The following is a 21,924-nucleotide window of genomic DNA, read 5'->3' on the forward strand; positions in this document are numbered from 1 at the left end:
AAATAAATTCACCCCGTCCCGGCGTCCGTCCCAAAAACATGAACGACATGAAAATATATTTTCTTACAGATTCAATCACGAAAATCAACAGCATGGGATTCCAAATTTTCGCAACGGCCGACCATTTATCATGGTTGAACTTCCTTCCAAGGCGTGCGATAGATAAACATTCCCGGCACATAATAGTCACTAGTACCAGACTAACGCAAGCTAATGATGATAATAGGGAGAAAGTTTGTCAGTGAAGTTTGGCCACCAGAGGGTACATTCATTTAACGTTACAAGCTAGCGCAAACGGGCGAATCATTTACCTTACCGGGGACTGACTCTACTGGCCTAATCATTCCTTTTTTGCCGAATTCTACGATCCATACGCCCGTACGTAGGACATGTAGGAAGGCCTGGTGGACGCTACACATCACGGGAGACGCGTGTTGGTCCGAGACAGACAGCGGCGTGCTTTCGATCGCGTAGCGGCGACGCACCGCTGCGACAACGTGCGGGACCAAAACGCCTGTACCCACGGTGAGACCGTGTGTTTTGCGCGGCATGCCCCGAATCCGTCTACCATTGCTGAATGTAGCCCGATTCATAGAGGTCTATTTTGTAAGCATTATTTCATGTACCCCTCAGCGTGAGAATTCCTTGTGCAACACTTCGCTACATTATACATGTAATTAGATTAACCCAATTGACCAATCAGGTGGTCGCAAGGCTCACAGGCATGCAAGGCCAGGTGCAAGGCACTTGGGGTCAATGACCTTTAGGTCATATGTAGTATTGAAAGTGACAGAAGTGGCAAATATTGTCAAGAAAGCCCAAAATAAATCGTTTTGAATATATGTATGCCAAAAATGGGAATGTAGTCCTTTGAATATTTGTTCAAGCCACATATACAGCAAATTTCAGGTCATTCGGTTGAAATACCAGGGCGCAGGAGGCCAAGATATGCTACAAATAGCCTAAAAACCTCAATAAAATCACTTTCAAGGTCAATATCAAAAAAAGGAAAAGAACGTACATTGGTTTTTGCCTACATTACCTCTGTACCAAATTTCAGGTCATTTGGTCAAAAAATGACAGAGATGAATCGATTTGAAGATTTGACAGGAGAAGAAGAAGAAGAAGAAGAAGAAGGAGAAGAAACATGAGTAAAAACAATATGTTGAGCCATACTAGGTATGGCTAAACATAAATATGACCAACAGCATCCTTTGATATGCATACAGTGTCTTTATTGATAGCAGAATTGATTGATATGAAGATTCAGATCATGAGAACGAATTCGCTCCATACATCATAGCCGAATCATCGATCCGACATGTACCGATTCAGAACTAAAACAACTCTGATCTCATGCCCAATTCCCTTGTACTTTAACAAAGAACCCCTTCTGAATTATCGGTGGCGGATATAATCACAAAATCAGTATAGAGATGATAAAGGCTGGATGAAGGCAAGCTCGATTTATTCGGGACCTTATCTAGATCTGGAGAGTGTTCAATACCAATCAATCCTGAGGTGATGTGACAATCAAGAAGATATGAAGCCATGATAACGGTAAAGTCACTTAAAGTGGGATCAGTTGTCCCTGATAGAGTTCTCGCAGGCAGGCCCTCAAAAGGCATCATGCATGGGTTGAAATCGTAATTAGGTCCAGCAAGAACCTATTTGCTTTCGATATGTCCATGATGACTCGAAAGAGTTATGGAGTGGCATAGATATAGAACCCTGCGGTCAATGGAGTGGCATAGATATAGAACATTGGGCTGTCTTTTTTAGTATCCTGGTGTACTTGGGATTGTGTCTATTGATTGAAAAGTAGTCTAGCATATGCTAGATGCTTTCTGCTATTCGTAATGTCTTCCTCATGTTATATGTCTATGAGAAATTTATATACGGTCGTGGAAGTTTCTGTTTCTCTGATTTTTGTCCTCTACTCTTTGTACCCAAATTCTTTCACTGCAAAATGATTTGAAATAACACTGTTAGAACTCATAATAGAACCCCTTTTAGATAAAGAACATTCAAGCATTCAGCTGACTTTTAGTTGTAAGGTTGGCCATATTTTTTTATGCAATTAGATGTTCCGAAGGTTGCTTAGAGTTATTGTATTCTTTTTCTAAAGTTAGATTTTTGTTAATTATTTCCATCAAAGTGGTATGGCTAAAAAGTTATGACTGATAAATCTCTTGCAATCTCTTATTTTCTACAGATAGTTTTAATTGGTTAAAGTTACACTGTATAATAGAATGTATAATTTTTAAATGTTTTGTTCTGAAACATCTTCTAACAGTTTAAAATAAGCCAGTTAAACCCCCATAAATAAAGATCAAACCTCTGTCAATTCTTCATTCACAAGTCGTAGCTGCTTTCAAGGTTATTGGATTCTTTGAAATCCATTACGAACCTTTTGAAGAAATCCTGGTGTATGCCAGCGTCTAAATAAAGCTGAAAGATCATTATCGTGATTACGCGGGAAGTGACTTATGAAGGAATCGCCACGACCGGCCGTTGCAATCAGCCTCGGCGAACCTCCGGCAATTTGTTGCAATATCTGTTGACTGCAGTGCCGAAGAAACCGAGGTTAATTGATTTCAGAAGCCGAACTTTCACAGTTGAGTCCGAGCTCTAGAGCTTTGAGTAATGGTAAGCTTTATTATTTCAGATAGGTCTTATCGATTTCGATATACATGTAGCAGTTTCCTTAAGGGCCCTTGAACACTTCTTGACATAGTCCACTAGGATCATACTCAGCGGTGAAATACTCTCTGCCAAACAGAATGATGCAACGTGGCCTTGTAGGAGAATGTTATTGGCGTCACATTGAGGCAAGTACATTGTATTAGTTGATATATAGGACTTGAAATTCATACTTGAAAGTACTGGTTCACCAAAGCGAAAGATTTAGGTGCACAGAAAAAGAAATAGGTGCACAACTTAGAATTTCAGCAACAAGTAAAACTGCCTCTCTAGCTAAAATTTAAAAGCTATTTCAACATAAGTTTCATGATTTTTTTTATTTTACTCTTATATAGATATTGAGACTATGCTGTATACTTCAGTGTGCAATCATTATGATACCTTTTATGCTTTACTTGATTGTGTGCAGATGTACCCAGTGTTTTAAGCCCAGGCTTATCATTCCTGACACTGAATAGACATGGTACAGTGAGCGCTATTGAGAGGAAGAACTGAAATGATAAAGAGAATATTGTCAGAATGGCACATGTGTGATAAAAGAGTGGCTGTTGTTCACTTTTAAAAGATGTATATTGTACTGGATGAATGAATAGTAAGGGACGTAGCTTAGATATATAAATACTGGATAGTAAGGGACGTACCATATACATATATATATGAACAAGTCTCCTTTTGTTGCATTGTACTTAGAGTCAATCATAATTATTTTAACTCATCTTCCATATATTACTGTAAGAAGGGAAATGTTTGCAGGGACTTAATTTCGCAGTGGGGAGAAAATGGAGTATTCAGGGTAGTGTCCAGCTTTCGGTTGACACAAAGGGTTGGGCGGGCAAAAGTCACAACAAATTTTTCGTGGCGGTTTTATGCAAAAAAAAGATAGCAAACCTTTGCCCTTTTACAGTATCAATGATCATTTATCCAATTACATGTAAAAGGTTGCTACATTTTAATATTGTAAAGGGTCACGAGAAAAGATGTCTATACACAGGTACTATGTAAAAAACAGAATGTCAGACTGCTTTTTATGGTCTTTTTAGTCACAATCTTTTAGCACACTCTCCGCATTCAAAGATTTCCTGATTCCACCGCCTGATTATGTCATAGAAAGAAATACCTTCTGAGAAATGATAATAATCTGCCTGACATGTTATGCCCTTAATTTGCATTTTGGGGTGATTTTCCTTCATTTACACAAATTGAACATGCATCAAAATGTCATCATCGGACATGCTGCGGGCTGTGAAACCACTTACAAGAAAATTTGAAATTTATTACTCCTAAATGCAGAAATGATTTACTCTAGATAGTCGTCCCCCCATCACTCAGACAGTATTTTATAATTCAGGCAAATTTTTGTAGAGAAAAAAATGAGGGCCAAAGCAGCAAGAAAATAAGAAAATTAGTCAAACTGCCCTCATTGTCCCTTATGTGTACATAGCCTTTCCCCACATGCCAAAGTGACCCTTGTGTTACACAAAAGGTCTGCACACAAAGTTTCCCCACATAAAGACTTGTCTTTGCCCTTTTAAATTCCCACTGTAGGTTTAAGGGGATAAGACGTATTCATCAATGCTAATAGCTGACAACGATCATAATGTGGAGAGCATCGTATTCTTTTATGGCCTCCCCGTCCCTCGTATACCCGCCTGGCCCAATGAAATTAACGGGAAGCTGGTGTGGGCCCGAGCGCCAACGCACCGCGGCCCGACCTAATCCGTGCAGACGATCCTCCAGGACGATGAATATTTCATAAAGGGGGAAGAGCAAGCAGAGGTAAAAGTTTTCTGATGGCCCGTGGATAGGGAAACACTAACCTTGTCCATTGGGAACACCAATCTTTTGAAATATTTGGGCTCCAATAAATAAGCGTCCGTTGGTGTTGACCATAGAATGATTAACGCTAAAGATTTTTGGTCTCTCCGGAGGATTTTTGAGGTAAGACCATCAGCTGATGGATCAAAACTAATCATATTTGTTATGGATTACGGTGTCACTGATCACAACAAAATACATTTTAATTGCTTCTTATATATCATGAAAATTATATGAATTTAGATCATTTTTGCTCTTTCATGAAAGCTTGTTATAAAGGCCTTGAAATGTTCACCTCTCTGTAAAGAAGCATCTACGTTTTTTTAGCAAAACTGTTTCTTCTCTGTAAGATTTGTACTGGTTGACGAAAGATAATATGGCCAACAATATTCACTATGCACAACATGTTTTATCTATGATTAGACATTTATACTTTTAGTAATGGTAATGCTTAACAGATAGAACAATCATATGGTGAAATATAAGAACTGAAATTGACATGTAAATGAGAAATATTTTATTCAGTTTGCGCTTGAAATTGTGAAAGAGTATGATCACTGGATTAAGCTTCCTGGATTAAACAATGACTCTAAAGAGTGTTGCTTGGGGGAGAAAATGTAAGCATGGCCAAGTATATTATGGAAACATTATCACTAACATCAGATATTTAAAGGTAGACATCATTTTGCCAACAGTGAGCAGAAGTGTACAATATATAAAGCTCTGCTTTACCATATTGTGTTGTTTGAATAATAGCCAATATGTTTCATTCATAGGTTTAACATTGCAACCGATTCAGTCTTTCACACCGGGTCACAAAGAACACATCTCAAATTCTGTCCCCCTCATCTTTCATAATTGAATTCTTTTTTCTCTTAAGTGCGTCATTACGGAGCCACCGGTAACGATCGGGTGATCGCCACCCCATCCCTTTAATTGACACTCTCTTAAAAATCTCTTTTAGTCTACACTTATAAATCTTGTGGAAAGAAATATTTATCCTTTAGAAAAGCAGGAAGAATTCTGAAGCATACGAACTACTGCCCTGAGTAAAATTTGGTACTTTTTATTTCTGTAACTCCCACAAGATTAGCAAATTTGCCCGATTCCTGCGTTTGTGGTTCTTCCAGGTTGAATGCGAATTGCACAAGAACAAAGTGGCTCGTAGTCAATACCCGACCAATCAAGGCCGTAATTAGGCCGTGGGTTCTCGTACGTAACTCTTACATCGACAGTCAGCGCACACAAATCTGCGGGTACTCACCCGATCTGTCCGAGATGGAAAAGTAGACACGAGAAGAGTGTGAAAGCCGCTCCGCGGTTAAGCCCCATCCTGTTCCTTGGGGAATTTGCTTGTGCCGCGCGGCCGTGTAAAACTCAGCAACGGAGTCAGGATGGGGATAATTTCACGTATGGAGTGATGGCATGCTGCTTTCTATATACTCTTTTACTCCGCAGTGCAAGCCCAAGCCTCCAAGGTAACACTTCGCATTTGCATAAACTGACAAGGCAAGAGGCACAGGTGGTAAGTACCACTTTCGAACAGGGGTGTCTTTTTTTTCTTAACTGTTGTAACTTGTATGAATTACCATTTAAGATATCAAATACTCTGCCTGATTGTATTTTTAATGGAAAAAAATCACTTTCTATCACTTTGGGTGGAGTCTGCGTGAAAGAAACTTTGCAGCGATGTTGAAGTGATGAAATACATTGCCAGGTCCCAGAGGTGGAAGATGCCACTGCTCTGGGAGGGAGGGTCAGAGGGAGGAAGTTTTATTGCCCCTCAGACAGGCCCCAGATGGTTAGCTGATGGACGCTAAATCTATTCCTGATCTACTCAGAGGTCGCATTGATTTTTACATCCCGCATATATACCACATACCGGGGGGGAGCAAGATTTATCATTACGAAATGGACTAGACTATATTTATCGCTCATACCAACCTATTTTCCCTCGGGTTCCTTTAGAACATGCTGTTTTTGTCTCATCCAAAGGGAAAGACCATTATATCCTTCAGAGGATATTACTACCTCCGGCTTGCATAACAAAAATTTATAAAAGAATAACTGCATTGCTTTGCACTGTTGTTTCAGTGCAATATTCACTGATATTGAGTCAGTTGATAACTGCAAATTTTCTATTCTTATAATGAAGTCACAGTTTAGGTAGTAATAATCAAAAGTTCCAGGTACTATCTGCAAGTACCAGCTTTGAAACAATAGGAGTCATTGCGTATATAACTGTACCTTAAGAAGAGGAAGTACCACATACTTGCAACTCTAGGTCAGTGTAGGAAAGAAGTAATCAAATAGCTATAAAATGTACTGTCTTTTTGCTTAGAGTTCACATTATTTAGCTTCTTGGGGAAATGTACATCAAAGATTGACCTGCATGGAGTAAGTGGCTCTTTAAGTCTAGTACTGCATGGTCTCATTTCTGACTGGGTCTTAGTAGATTCAGGGATCGTTCTAAGAAAGGTGGCAGACGGTCCACCAAATGTCAGCAGGTAAAATTCCTCCTGAATGTGTATGAAGAAATAGATTAGAAAACCCTTAGACTTATAACAATTCAAAGTACTGTTCTGTAATACAAAAAGGCACATTGTTGTAAAGCAATATCTATACGACTGTAAGAACAATGTTCTTTTTATCTCTTTAGCCATAACAATATGATTTACATTGAATTTGTCATTGATATATAGAGAAATGACTCAATATAGATATCCTACTGACAATGTTAGTATAATAGTATTTATAACATAATGCTTGTGTCATATAATCATAACAGTCTCTCATGCCAAAAGTCCCTTAGGGAGGTATGATCTTAAAACGCTGTAGATGTTATCTCTATCGAGTCAGCCTCAAATCAGGCCGGGCTATTCTTCACGTCCGTGCCGTTATCATTATCTCCAGGCTCGGGAGATCTAACCGGGCCCAGAGGTCTTGTGGGTAATGTCTGCGGGGTGCACGTTGGTCGAGACACCGGTATTACGCGGGCAGCGGGGTATATCCCGCGTTCATGTAGATTAATTGGGGGATCTCAATCTTTGTGAGAAAACTTAACTCTTTGTAATTCAGAGGGTCTGTGTGTGATATGAGGCCACACCTGGGGTCCATGTTATATAGTGCTGCGTACAATACAGAAAATATCATTTACGTACTGGTCCAAAATACTAGAACTGTTACTTCAGTTATAATTTAGTAGCAGGGCTGTAACTGAATAGACTTTAGCTAGTAAATAGTTACGCTTTTTTACTTTACTTATTTTGTTGCAACAACAAATATTTGTTATTTCTACCACAGAGTCCAATATTGTTTTGGGTGTGTCTGTCTGTGTTTCCAGTGTATAAGTGGTTAGCATAGTTAAAGAACCTCTGGATGAATTGTGATGAAGGTCAAGGTTGATTTGTGGCCCTCTGGTGAATGACGTTTGTACTGCAGCAGATCTTCCGTTTTTTGTATATTTTGTCCTTGATAAGATCTGCTAGCACTGGTCCAGGAAAAAGATTAAAACATGATGTAGGCATTGAAATCAGCACCATATGGTATTTGATGTAAGATTCTCTTGAACTAGTGGGTTCTTTGCACATTAGATACCTGAAGTCCAAATATCAGATATTCTGTTAGCTGTTTATAATTATTATTGTTTTCAAGAGTTTCTTCAGATACAGGCATATATAAAGGTCTGGAGCGGTACCGGTGCCTGTACTTGCATGGTGTTTCATTTAGGCAGGGAGGTTTTTTAAACCTCCTTAGTTTAGTTACGTATCCCACACATATCCTGCAGTTTGATAATGATCCGTATAATTAATCAATCAATCAGGATCTGATGCATGGCAGCTACAGACATGCATAGTTCTCGACAGGTTGATCTTCTGCAACTATCCGTGCCAGTGAGAAAGATCGAAGGTATCCGTTGGCACAACTTCAATTCCAATGAAACAATTCGTCCCAGAACAAACCAACCGCCAGTTAGCTATTAAAGTACCAAACAGCAGATGATCGTCTTAATTATAGCTACACCAATGCAATTCTTGGTTCTAGGATTTTTTTGCAGAAAATTGATGGACCTATAGAGGCTCCAAGGCATCAACAGTACAGTACTTTTACAGTACAGAAACGTTTCGTACAACAAACTTTAATCTTTTCTGTCTTTGAAAAGAATCCACTTGGATTTGAACATGAAAAATATACATTCAACAAGATAGTTGATATTTTCAAGTAATTATGAGGACTAGTAGCAAGAAATTTTGATTCTGGTAGAATATTTGTCACATTTGAATTTTTTTAGGGAAAAAAAAGTAATTTTCATAAAATCTTCCTCTTTGTCAGAGTGGTGGACGTACTGTACATGACTACATGTATGTCCTTGCCATTTTTATCACTTTGAGAGAATTCATTCTAATCCAATTCTTTAATCGATTTGCCATTACTATCATGGCCAAGTTCATAAACGCTTAATGCGAGGAACGGCAACACTACTAAATTAAATAATAAAAACGACGAGTCCCCCCAATTTGCCTCCCCCACTACACGGCTGTGCACTTTCCCAAACATTGGCCCTCTTGATGGTGGGGTAATTCAGTTATGTCCCAGATTCTCTGAATTGTGGCCGCTACCCGCTCTCTTGTCATAAATATAAAATGAGCAGAGAACAGCTGAATGGTCTGTAATTTTGCCAGGGCTAAATCGGCGCGGTGTGCAGGCACGGTTTGTATACGCAGCTGGGTATACGGTCTGGAGGAACAGTTCATTTATTCATGAGAGGGGGGTACATAAATGTATAAAAACTCCAAAAGGGCTATTACATCTGGCATACACAAACTCTTTTAAAGGAATGATTGGCAGTATCGTCAGCATTAGAAATGACAGGAAAAATTGGGGAGGGGGGTGACATTGAAATAACAATAAGGCCTGTCAAAAAGGACTACTAAACAGTCTTAAGCAAATAAAGTGAGTAAAGTGAACATTTTATATTCTTTTTTTGTAATGAAAATCAAGATAGACAGGTGCATATAGGCAATGCTTTAGTTCACATTTCATAAACCATTGATGTTTAACAGGGCTCGAAATAGTGGGTGCATGTGCACCCAGTGCACCCAAAATTGGAGCTGTGCACCCAATTTTTGACTGTGGGTGCACTGGTGCACCTAAATATTTTTTGTAGCCAATAGGGTAAAGGTACTATTGTACACTAGTATACATAATATTCTTGAAATGTAAATATAAAAAACAGCATGATAACTTTTTGCTGTACTTTATTTAATGAATTATTCGTTTGAAATTTTGAAGTTAGCTATAGAATTACAGATTGAAGTTCTAAGAAAGGCAGCAGCGTTAAACTTGTAATTATGTTCTGAAGAACATTCAACTTTATTTTATCTGGTGCACCCAAAATTCTTTTTGTGCACCCAATTTTTTGACTTGGGTGCACCAGTGCACCTATTCCCAAAGATGAATTTCGAGCCCTGTTTAACCTTCTCACTGCTGCCTAACTCTAGATCTGTAACTAATAGGAAATTGGGTGCCAAATGGCTACTTCAGTGTGCTAAAGGTTAACTAGTTGGAAAGTATTTATCTTGAATATCTTATATTGCACGACATCTACATGGAAGTCAATATACAGAGTCTTTCCCTTAGTGGTGCTCAATGAAATTTGTAGCTTTTTACTGTTTATGGCATGGTGTAGTGTGTGACCCTGACTTTGAACCCCACATTGAAAGAGCTGATTGGCCATAGAAATGGAATGACAGAAAGTTCATGGTCATCAAGAAAGTTCAGCTAAGGTTCCTTGTGCCAATGTCCTTGAAAAACATTGAACATTAGACCTTGTGAACCATATATCACACACCCGCTGCTGAAACCTTCAGGAAGTTAAAATACTAAACAGATACAAGCAAAGTTTAAGATTAAGAAATGGTAACTATCGCAAACTCTTTTTGCTGCAAAAATGCATGAAAAAGAATACATAATGTAGTTGTCTTGACAAAATTGTAAATATTGATAATATATTGCTAAGAAATGTCTAAGATCTCAAAAAATATGCTAAATGCTGATGATATTTTGTTCAAGCTTAAGGGTACAGTTTTCAGGTACATCTCTTATTGTACAACACAAGTCACTAGTTACTGTTTTCTAAATGGGGCCTCTTATTAAAGGAAATTCTTCTTTTCTGTATACATGTGCTATAGGTGTCTGGGTTTTTTTTTTCATCAAAGAGACAGTACATTGTGGTAACAATCATTTGCCTTTTTATAATCCCTTATTTCCTAGTATAAAACTATGTTAAACTACAGCACTTACTATCATAATGATAGTCTCAGCTGGTCAGGAGCTTTCTTTACCAAGCCACAACAATGTCAATGAACAAATAACTATAATTGTCAACATATATCTTAATGAATGGTTTCCAGTTTCCACACAAGATCCTAAAGCATGCAACAACATTGGAGGTGTGAATACGTCATAGGACATGGAGTACGTCATAGGACATTGAGCTAAGATTTTGGTCATTTCCTTTTAACAAAAGACATAATACTTATGTTGGATAAGAATAGTCCAGTGTCCTTGCAACAGATAAAGGTGACCCCCTTGTTGGATGATCCTTTTTTGTGCTTCTCAACAATGTCTTGTACGTGTTCATACATATATGATACAGGGTAGTAGGATACAAAGTACATGTGAAGTACTTAGTATATTACATGTACATGCATGCCAACATGTAAACCAACAAATGATAAACAGTTATCGCTTTTCGGTACATTTGTATTCCATGACCTTTGCTCCAAAATCGACAGATTATGCTCAATAACTATTACATCTTAGGTTAAACGGCTAAAGCAGTTGAAACTGATACCTCAAATGAATGCTTGCTGTACCGAAACACAATGCAGAAAATTTATTGCCATGGTGTGCATGTTTGATGTTAAAAGGGAAACGCAATAATGACATGTGACATCGTGTGCAGTTCTTAATGTGTGCAATCAGCGTATTGCACACGTCAGGCCATTATAAACAACAGAAGGAGTCAGGACTTCGTTTCACGTGCATTAACCTTCTAACACTTCCGCCGAAAGTGTTTTCTCTCTTGTGCGCGGAGAGTTTCTTAATGGGGTATGACGGGCCTCATTCGTTGTCCATTGTGCGGAGCCCATTTCCTGCGATCTGGGCACTACAATGGGTTCGTGGCAACCTTTTTCCGCAAAGCTCGGAAAGGCCTTGGTTTTTGTCACGATACTCAATTAAGTGGTGAAACAAATACTAGATGTGCATTTCAGGAATGCTGTTCGCGCAATTTGAAAATCAAAGTTGCCATTCAAAACTAAGCAAGCTGTTCTATTCGTAAATAGTATGTAAAACATTGACTTGAATTACAGTTGATATCTTACTGCAGCTATAACAATGAATGCTTTGATCTTGGAAAGTCTCTATGTTAGAACTTTGAATGTTAAATAAATAATGATAAAACAATTAGTTTGTTGTTTCTTACAATATTTGTTGTATCTTACAATGTTTGTTGTATCTTACAATATTTGTTTTATCTTACGATGTTCTTCACATCACCATTATTAGTCTAAGAGTATGATATATGATGCATCAATCTAACTTGTAATGTTTTGTATTCTGTACATTTTCCTTTCAATGTCGAGCTTCTGAATTAAATGATAATGTTAGGTCACCATTTTGCATTGTAAGACATTAGAATTATTTTACTTTAAATGCTTTGTATGTAGAAATATTGCTGACCATTATTGTGGCACTTCATGCTTGTCAATTTTTTATGAGCTTCATTGGTTTGTAGACTTTAATTGTTCATTTGTCATAAAATTTCTGATGCAAGGCCAGTTGGCTGTCGAGTGTTCAGAAATCCCCCATAAAACTTTACAGTCAAGACTAAAGACTGAGATAATGTCTCATTAGAACCATCTCACGGTCTGAGTGCATATTCGTTTTTGCTGCAATGGATGTGCCAGTTCTTAATTCAAGCTTTATTTTGCATTGAATGTAAGAAAAGTCTGTTTTGTGATTGAAACCAAATACTAGTACCATTTGCTTGCAGTGACAAAAATATACTCTCCGAGTAGAGCTTCGGCTCCGGCTGTGTTTTTAGGCCTTTTTGTCAGGCTTTCTGTTTTGTCCCATTTTCTTTATGACACCAAGCCTTAGCTTGGAGGGTAACAAAAATAGTCCTGATTTGAAATTAGAAGGACGGATGGAAATTTCAGTTTAAAAAAAATGCTTATATAGAAACTGTCTTATTGTTTTCTATGCCCCAATCCAGTTTTAGTGGTGTTATTTGTATTTGAAGTCTAACGGAATTCCGTACCATTTCCCCAGGGGCAGCTGTGATGTATTGTATGGCGTAACCCAAGGGTGATAACAATTCATCTGGTCCCCCATGCCAGTTCCGCCGTTCACTTATCGGCCATCTCGGAACAACATCAAGGTGAGGACGTAATTCTATTAGCAAATCAGGGGCTCTCCCGGGACACCCTCAATTGATTTTGTATCAGGGTACTTGAGGCAAGAGACCTTGACACAACGTGATGCGGCTCGCCTATGTCATCTTATCTATGGAGAAGTCATTTATATTCCTGACAGTGGTGAAATCTGCCTTCGGTGAAGACAGCTTGAAAGGAGACAGTCGCTCTTTGATTCATAGCTTTGAACCTGAATCTGGTCTTGCTTCGCTTTTTGCACCTTGATTTTGATGCAATGACATTTGGGATGTGTCATTATATAGGTATGAAAATAGTTTACTTAAAAGTTCATCTTTGATACTATCGTGTGCATGAAAATTAAAATACTGGCACATGCAGGACATAATCTTTTTATTAGAATTTTTCCTCTAGATTCTGAGTATGCGTTCAAAAGAATAAAAGTTTAGAAATTTGTCTTTACTATCGGACCATGTGCATAAAAAGATTAAGTCAAATGGTGATTTTTCATTTGCCTTTTGCAGCTGATCAATGTGTGACAACTTTTTAAGCGCTGTCAAAAAAGATTAAAGAGTTCACCCAACAATATGGTCTGAAAGTTAACTATATTGGACAATGTGCACAGATGAAAAAGACCGACAAAACATTGTGATTTTTTGTAAGCCTTTTTGCCACCAAATTATGAAAAATGTTTCCCAACATTTAATAGCTGTCAAAAGAATAAATAGTTCACTCAACAATTTTTTCTTTTGCCGCCGAATTATGAAAATGTGTCCTAACATTTTAAAAGCTGTCAAAAGAATTCAATCATTAGTTCACCCAACAAGTATTGGACCATGTGCAAGAAATAGGCTAGGTTTAATTTTTTGAAAGAGGCACCAGGCAATTGTTTTGTTTTGTCTGACAAGCACAAAATGGGGATATTTTGTATTTAATGCTCACAGTTGGTTTCCTGGCATTCAATCAATTGTTCTTCAACACAGCTGTGTTATCCATTATTAATCAGAAATTCATCAATGTAATAAAGCTGCCAGTTGGACGATCAGCAATTCTAATGGCTAAAACAACGATCAGCAGTTTCTTAATCGATTGTGTCGTGCCATCGCTAACTTCATTTGGGCTGCACTTACCATTATTTATTTCCCATTAGTGGGTTCAAAAATGGATTTACCAAAAGAATTTCTTCATCTTCAAACAAAAAAACATACAAGTGGCTTTCAAATAGCTTTTGATTTTGTTCTATAGATTAATGATAGGAAAAGACTCGGGAACAATGGATTAATGTGCGAACTGAACTAATGAAGGTCACCCTCCATCATTGTCCATAGTAAAACACATAAACGTAGATGGATAGACCGCAGAGCAAATGTTCCCTTTCGTGTTTTTAGGGGAGAGATGTTTCGTTTTGGTGATTAATTCGCGTCAGCGGCAGCTGCAATGCGTTATCGGAATACGGGAGGAAAGGACACGTTCCCAAACAATCACTCTTTTCCAATTAACGCGTAATGGTTGTTCTGAAATTCCTGTCAGGGGCAGGTTAACGAGAAACAGAATCTTTCTTGGCTGCCAGCACTTCTGTCTCAGGTTTTAAATCTGACAGATGTACAATGTAGATACAATCTGTGCTTTATAGAAGTTTATAGAAGTACTCATAGTGAATTAATTTTTGTTTGAGGGAATTTAATTTCGTGATGGTAGGAGGTTTTCGCAATGTTTAGATTTTGTTAATACAGACATTGCTCTATTACAGTAGTAATACATCAAAAAGACATTCCCACTGCTTAAATTCACTGTGGAGAGATCACAGCAAAACTGCAAAAATGAAACCTCCACAAACATTTCAAGATACTCTGTAATATAGGTGGCAGCCATGCACATGCTCAATTTCATTTAGTGACAAATATCTTATGTCAGTGTGAACATCACTCAGGTCTGGTGAAGGTTACCATGTGTTTATCATTTTGACTAAGAGAGATGGTTGTGCCAGTGTGAATGTCATTTAGGGAGGGTGTCTATGTCAGTGTGAATGTCGTTCATGTCCGGTGAAGTCTACAACGTGTATATCATTGTGAGTAACATTTAACAAGATGAATGGTTGCGTCAGTGTAAATGTAATTTTGGGAGGGTGCCTATGTCAGTGTGAATGTCGCTTATGTCCAGTGAAGGCTACAATGTGTATATCATTGTGAGTACCATTTAACAAAATGGATGGTTGTGTCAGTGTGAATGTCATTTAGGGAGGTTACTTGTGTAAGTTAGTGTGAATGTCATTCAGCAGCTGGGAAAGTTACATGTGTCTGTGTATGTTGTTAACTACAGTGACATTTGTGTCAGTGTGACTACCAGTTAACAAAAGCAATGTTTGTTTCAATGTGAATGCCATTTAGGGAGGGTACCTGTGTCAGTGTGAATGTCATTCTGCAAATGGGACAGACATAAGAATACTATATAGTTCAGCTCCAGTGACACTTATGTCAGTGTGACTACCATTCAACAAGAGGGATGGTTGTGTCAGTGTGAATGTCATTTAGGGGGGGTACCAGAGTCAGTGTGAATGTCAGTCAGCACCAGGGACAGGGACATGTGTCAGTGTGTATGTTGTTAACTCCAGTGACAGTTGTGTCAGTGTGACTACCAGTTACCAAATGGGATGGTTTTGTCAGTGTGAATATCATTTAGGGAGGGTACCTGTGTCAGTGTGAATGTCATTCAGCACCAGGGACATGTGTCAGTGTGTATGTTGTTGACACCAGTGACATTTGTGTCAGTGTGACTACCAGTTAACAAATAGCAATGTTTGCTTCAATGTGAATGTGATTTAGGGAGGGTACCTTTGTCAGTGTGAATGTCACTCAGCACCTGGGACAGACATAAGAATACTATATAGTTCAGCTCCAGTGACACTTATGTCAGTGTGACTACCATTCAACAAGAGGGATGGTTGTGTCAGTGTGAATGTCATTTAGGGGGGGTACCAGAGTCAGTGTGAATGTCAGTCAGCACCAGGGACATGTGTCAGTGTGTGTGTTGTTAACTCCAGTGACATTTGTGTCAGTGTGACTATCAGTTCACAAAAGAGATGGTTGTATCAGTGTGAATGTCATTTAGGGAGGGTACCTGAGTCAGTGTGAATGTTATTCAGCACCAGGGACAGGTATATGTGTCTGTGTCTGTGTGTGTGTGTGTGTGTTGTTAACTCCAGTGACAGTTGTGTCAGTGTGACTACCAGTTAACAAGAGGAATGGTTGTGCCAGTGTAAGTATCATTTAGGGAGGTTACCTGTTTGAGTGTGAATGTCATTCAGCACCAAGGAAAGGTACATGATTCAGTGTGTATGTTGTTAACTTCAGTGACATTTGTGTCGGTGTGACTACCAGTTACCAAATGCGATGGTTTCGTCAGTGTAAATATGATTTAGGAAGGGTACCTGTGTGATTGTGAATGTCATTCAGCACCAGGGACAGATAAATGACTGTGTCAGTGTGTATGTTGTTAACACCAGTGACAGTTCTGTCAGCGTGACTACCAGTTAAGAAAAGGGATGGTTGTGTCAGTGTGAATGTCATTTAGGGAGGGTGCTCAATCATTCAGCACCAGGGACAGGTACATGTGTCTGTGTATGTTGTTAGCTCCAGTGACAGTTGTGTTAGTGTGACTACCAGTTAACAAAAGGGATGGTATCATTCAGGGAGGAAAGTAGCATTTAGCTAATAAGTATCATAAACATTTTCTTGAGGGTAGATAATTCCACAACCCTGAAACAAACAGATCTCCAACCCAACGTCCCCCAGTATAATGCACTCCTGTATGTCTATACTGTGCATACCAAGAAGTGCTGCTCTAGAGATCTTTCTTACACACTGTTTTAAAGTGGCAGATTTATGTAACCCGGCAGATTAATGTTAATGGAGCTTAGCAAATAAGGTTGACGTATGCACCAAGTCCTGTGATTTTTTTTCAACTTTTCAAAAACTTTCATAAAAGACAAATACCCTGAATGTAATCATGAAACTTCACTCTGAATCATTATGAGTGAATCTCTCAGTCACATATCATGATATATAGCACCTTGATCTAATCCATCCCAATAGCAACTGACCACAAATTACACTCCATGGCCCATTTAACCACTTTTGTGTAAAGTCACAAAGGGACCAAAGTGGTGATAGTTATGTATCTTCATTTATGGCATGATTCTTCTTTATTTATTTTGTCACACATATATAGGTTAATGCTTGGACAGTCTGTCTATCTTCTTTACTGTGTGCATTTTATATCCATTAGCAAACCCCCCCAATGGACAATCACTCTTACACCTACATGGTGGTCTCTTTACTGGGTCTCAGTCCGCCTGGCTTTAATTCAACTCCAAACCAAACTTTTCTTCTATCATCAGAAATAAATGAGATGAAATGAAATAATCATAATACTCATAATCATGGTGTATTTCTTAGTTCTGAAACTGTTTCCAAATTTTTCTCAAAATTTGCAACTTTTTATTGATTTGCATTTTCATTACTCTTGAAAAACTGGATAGACCTCTGCCCTGGATGACATGACCTTTGTACACCTTCTTTGACCTTTCAATGGATTGTAGGTTGATTCCAAGATACATGATATATTATTGAAATCAAAGTCACCGCATGACAAAATGGCAACCACATGTACATGTAGGTCATCATTAAAGATTGGTTGCCAAAAATCCAACCAGGGTTTTAGGAAATATGGCTACTAAGTATACTTCTATATTCTATTGGAAGTAGAAGACAACCTCTAGTCAACCGTACACGCCCACTCCACATCTTCAGAAAAGACGCTGTAGCCACATAGCCCGTTTAAAACTTTATTCAAGCCCACACCTGACTAGTTTTGCCTTGTGTATAGTTCTATATTCTTTTGTTAGTTAAAATCTTCTAGGTTTAAACTTTTTCTATGTCGCGACCACTATATATATATATATTACTTATCGGTAAACATCATTCTTGCTGACCTTTTTCATGCATTATCCCGAGGAATTGACCTCTCAGTTTTTGTTCCATCACCGAATTTTGGGGAAAAAATGACAACAGGGCATGTTGGGCAGCTGTACTGCCATTAATATCTTCACATGCAGGTTATATTGACGAGCTGGTCGAGTATTTCTGTCAGGGGTCACTGACTCTAGTTGTCACCTTCAATTTGTTTCCGATTTCTGACCTAGTTTGTGGTTTTTGACATAATCGAGTCAGAAAATGTACAGTAACTATAATGGTCACGGAAAGTAGTGATACATGAAATCAGATGATATAGCCATCAGTGGATTACAAATTCTAAACCTTCCCCAAAGAAAGATGTAGATACCATGATGATGAATTTGATTTGCTTATACAAAACCTACATACCTAACTATCTATACTGTTCAGGATTGTTGCTCATCTTAGAAATTGTGCTCTTTTTTTATGACAAATGGAGGTGCATGTATTGTTCTTGGTGTGTCTGTGTGTGTGTGCGTGTATATCTGTCTGTCTGTTGTCTTTATGTATCCGAATACTTGTGGTCAGCATAACTTTAGAGCCTCTTGATGGATAATGATGATATTTGGTATGTGGGTAGGTGTTGGGAAGATGGAGGTCATGACAAATTTTGCCCCCTTCCCCTGACCTTGATTTTACTTTAAAATATAGTTTGGGACTGTACAATATCCAGCAATGGGCCAGTTGTCCGAGAGTTGGGTTAAAAGATTCTATTCATTCTGGCATTCCCTTGGCTAAATATTGTACAGTCCCTTAGCTGCTGTCCAAACTGGATCCCCTTTTTTGAAATAATAACCCTGGTTAACAGTTCTACTCAGTCTGTTCATGGTAGGATAACTGTTAGCTACTCTTTGGATCCATAAATTGGATTACCTGGGTACTCTTGGAAAGAAACAGTCATGGTGGATGATCTCATCCCCAGGCTCAGCTGGTACACAACCTCCAATTACACCTCCCCCCATTCATGAACAAAAAGCCCCCTTGACATTGAGAGGTCAAAACTGTCCAATCAAAAGAACAATAAAATGATTTATGTAAATGCCATACTTTTTATTGATTGGGGAGGGGGGCGAAGTTTCATCAAGACTGCTCACTAACAAAAGCCCTCTTGACATTGAGAGGTTAAAACTATCTAATCAAAAGAACAATAAAGTGATTTATGTAAATGACAAACTTTTTGTTGGGTGGGGAGGGGGGCAAAGTTACATCACCCCTCTGCCTGCTCACTAACTAAAGCCCACCTGACATTGAAGGGTCAAAACTATCCAATCAAAAGAACGATAATATGTAAATGACAAAATTTTTGTTTGGTGGGGAGGGGGGCAAAGTTACACTACCTCTCTGCCTGCTCACTAACAAAAGCCCACCTGACATTGAGGGGTCAAAAACTATCCAATCAAAAGAGCAATAAAATGATTTATGTTTAAATAGTAAACTTTTAGGTGGGGAGGGGGGCAAACTCACTGTACATCCTCCCTACCCCGGCTCACTAACAAAAGCCCTCTTGACATTAAGGGATCAAAACTCAATCCAATCAAAAGAACAATAGAATAATTTGTGTAATTGTCAAACCTTTTGTACACTATCTCATTTCTGCTGTCTTTATTACCGGCAACCCCATAACTATCACAGTTACAGGCGACAAAAGATTACCTTAGCAAGGAGAAGGTTAAAATTCATTGTACATAGTACTTGTGTCGGTAGTGTCACTGTTGATATCTGTTTGAAAGTTTGTTGAAGATTGTTTTTGTTACCCGTTATCATATATTCCTGCCTTTAAGATTCCAACTTTTACATTTTATGAGTAAGACAAATGCTGTTATACATTATACCTGACTGCACTTTATCTTATTTTCATGATTCTCAATTGTTCAGAGAGCGAAGGAGTCAAAGAACACGACATGGAAGGTGACGGGTTGCCAATTTTCGAGCCAAAGACCACAGAACAACAATGAACAGGTGATGGATGACCTCATCAATTATTCCCAAGTTTAACCCTGAGGCCTAGGAAAATAAATGGTGTGTTTCTGGTTCCCGACTAACTGCCGACCCTAGCAAAAACCAGCCGACACTGGCCTTTATTTTGGATTGACCACTTGCAAACATTCAATCTGGCATCTAAAGACTCCCTATATCAAACGCTAGAAAAATAAATCTTGCGTTTCTGGTTTCCTGACCGACCCTAGCAAAAATCTGCCGACCTTGGCCTTCATTTTGGGTCGACCACTGCCAAGGGACATAAAACATTCAATCTGAAATATATTCAAGTGATAAAAACATTCAAGATTCCCTGTATTATACACTCACAGTTTATATCATACACTAGGAAAATAAATGTTGTGTTTCTGGTTTACCCAACCGACCCTCGCAAAAAGCTGCCGACTCTGACCTTTATTTTAGGTCGACCACTGGTAAAGGACATTCAATCTATTTATTGAATATGATGAAAACTCCCTGTATTTTGCGCTGCTAACAGATTCAGGTTTTGAACAGTAACTGTCGACTTCACGATGTGTAGTGAACATTGTACTTCTTTGTTCAGTTTATTGATTATATTAAAGCCTAAGTGTCCTTGTACAATGTGTATGACGTTGAAAATGATTTAGGTTTTGCATCTCTAAACTTTATTGTTGGATCATTTTGGCCAAAATCTGAAAAACAGACAAGAGAATCCTTACATACCGACCCTGATTTTTTTCCGAACCGTAGTCAGAAACACAACATTTAATTTTCCTTGCCGTGAGAGCCCAAGTCATTAAAACGGCAGAGGGCAGGAGTCAAAGAACATGACACTGGGTTTGACAGCTCGCCAATTCAAACTCCAGCACTATTATAAAGAGCAGCCACCGGGGTTTGATGGATTACCCTATCAATTATCCTCAAGTTTATCCTGAAAGCCTCGGAGCATTAAAGATGGCAGAAGGTTTTATAACCAGACAAGATAATCTCCTTATCGCGACTGATCTTGGGATGATGCCTTCTGGTGTCTCGACCCGAATATAGAAGCCCAAGTTCTAATCGACCTTGATGATTTCGGGGTTAAGAAAGTTAAGGATTTTGTCCCTACTGGGCCATGGAAATTTAAGCCATGCAAAATTTAATTCCTCTACTATTGGAAATGCAGCTCCCTTAGAATTTATCTTAAAGGATAAAAGTATATATAGAGAGAAAGTAATACCACAAGACTTTATCTAATATTAATTTAAAATCATTCCAGCAACATATCTCACTGTTTCTCTTATAATCATGATTAGGCATCTATATATAGATACTCTCAGTAGAAAATTTCATTTTATCTTTATTTTATTTTATATGTGTAATACTATTCATATTTGAATTTCATATTTTGAATTTCATATTTTAGGTGAATCTATATATCTTGATACATATATATTACAAGAAACTTAAGGTACTTTTTGTACATGTTCATGTACATTCAGATGCTATATATTTTGCAGACATACATGTATCGTGGCTTTCTTTAACAGTTGTAATATGTAAAATGAAATATTCTTATTATCTTTAATATGAAGATGTCTAGTAGTGACATTTTGTGATTCATACGCTGCAGTTGTAGGGAACAATTGAGACCTATTTACAAACAGTCTACTTTAACCCTACCACAACCCTCAACTGTCTCCAGACCATGGTTAGGAAATCTGTCTGTGGTACTGGTGGGAGTTGTAGTCTATATGGTCTAGCAGAAGTCATCCTGTCTTGGTCAACCTGCGTGCTTTAAGAACTTTCAGGAGGTATAAGATTTGTCGTTTTTCAGTATAGCATGTAATGTGAGGTATTGTTTGTTATACAGTAACTCTGCCTCTTGCATCTAGAATTTGGGAGTTCGAATCCCAGCTGTTGTCTACTGGAAAGGGTTGCAGTCCTTGGGAATCTTTTGTTAAGCCATAGTCTTCTGTTCATTACGTTTGTCGGAATTCGAAAGAGCTCGGGGAATT

The 21,924-nt window shown here is 38.3% G+C and overlaps 2 protein-coding genes across 2 annotated transcripts in view; one reads left to right on the top strand and one right to left on the bottom strand.

Annotated features, from left to right (window-relative positions):
- Nucleotides 1–6,008, bottom strand: part of LOC136440920 (glycine receptor subunit alpha-3-like) — a 62,060-nt gene extending 56,052 nt beyond the window's left edge. The window contains exon 1 of the mRNA XM_066437103.1: nt 5,783–6,008. Coding sequence (XP_066293200.1) covers nt 5,783–5,850 — 68 coding nt within the window. The 5' untranslated portion in view covers nt 5,851–6,008. The remainder of the gene's footprint in view (nt 1–5,782) is intronic.
- Nucleotides 1–21,924, top strand: part of LOC136440919 (tubulin-specific chaperone D-like) — a 154,159-nt gene that overhangs the window by 81,241 nt on the left and 50,994 nt on the right. The gene's annotated exons all lie outside the window — the stretch shown is intronic.

Source organism: Branchiostoma lanceolatum, chromosome 8 (genome assembly GCF_035083965.1).
Source record: "Branchiostoma lanceolatum isolate klBraLanc5 chromosome 8, klBraLanc5.hap2, whole genome shotgun sequence".
In the NCBI taxonomy this organism is placed as follows: Eukaryota; Metazoa; Chordata; class Leptocardii; order Amphioxiformes; family Branchiostomatidae; genus Branchiostoma; species Branchiostoma lanceolatum.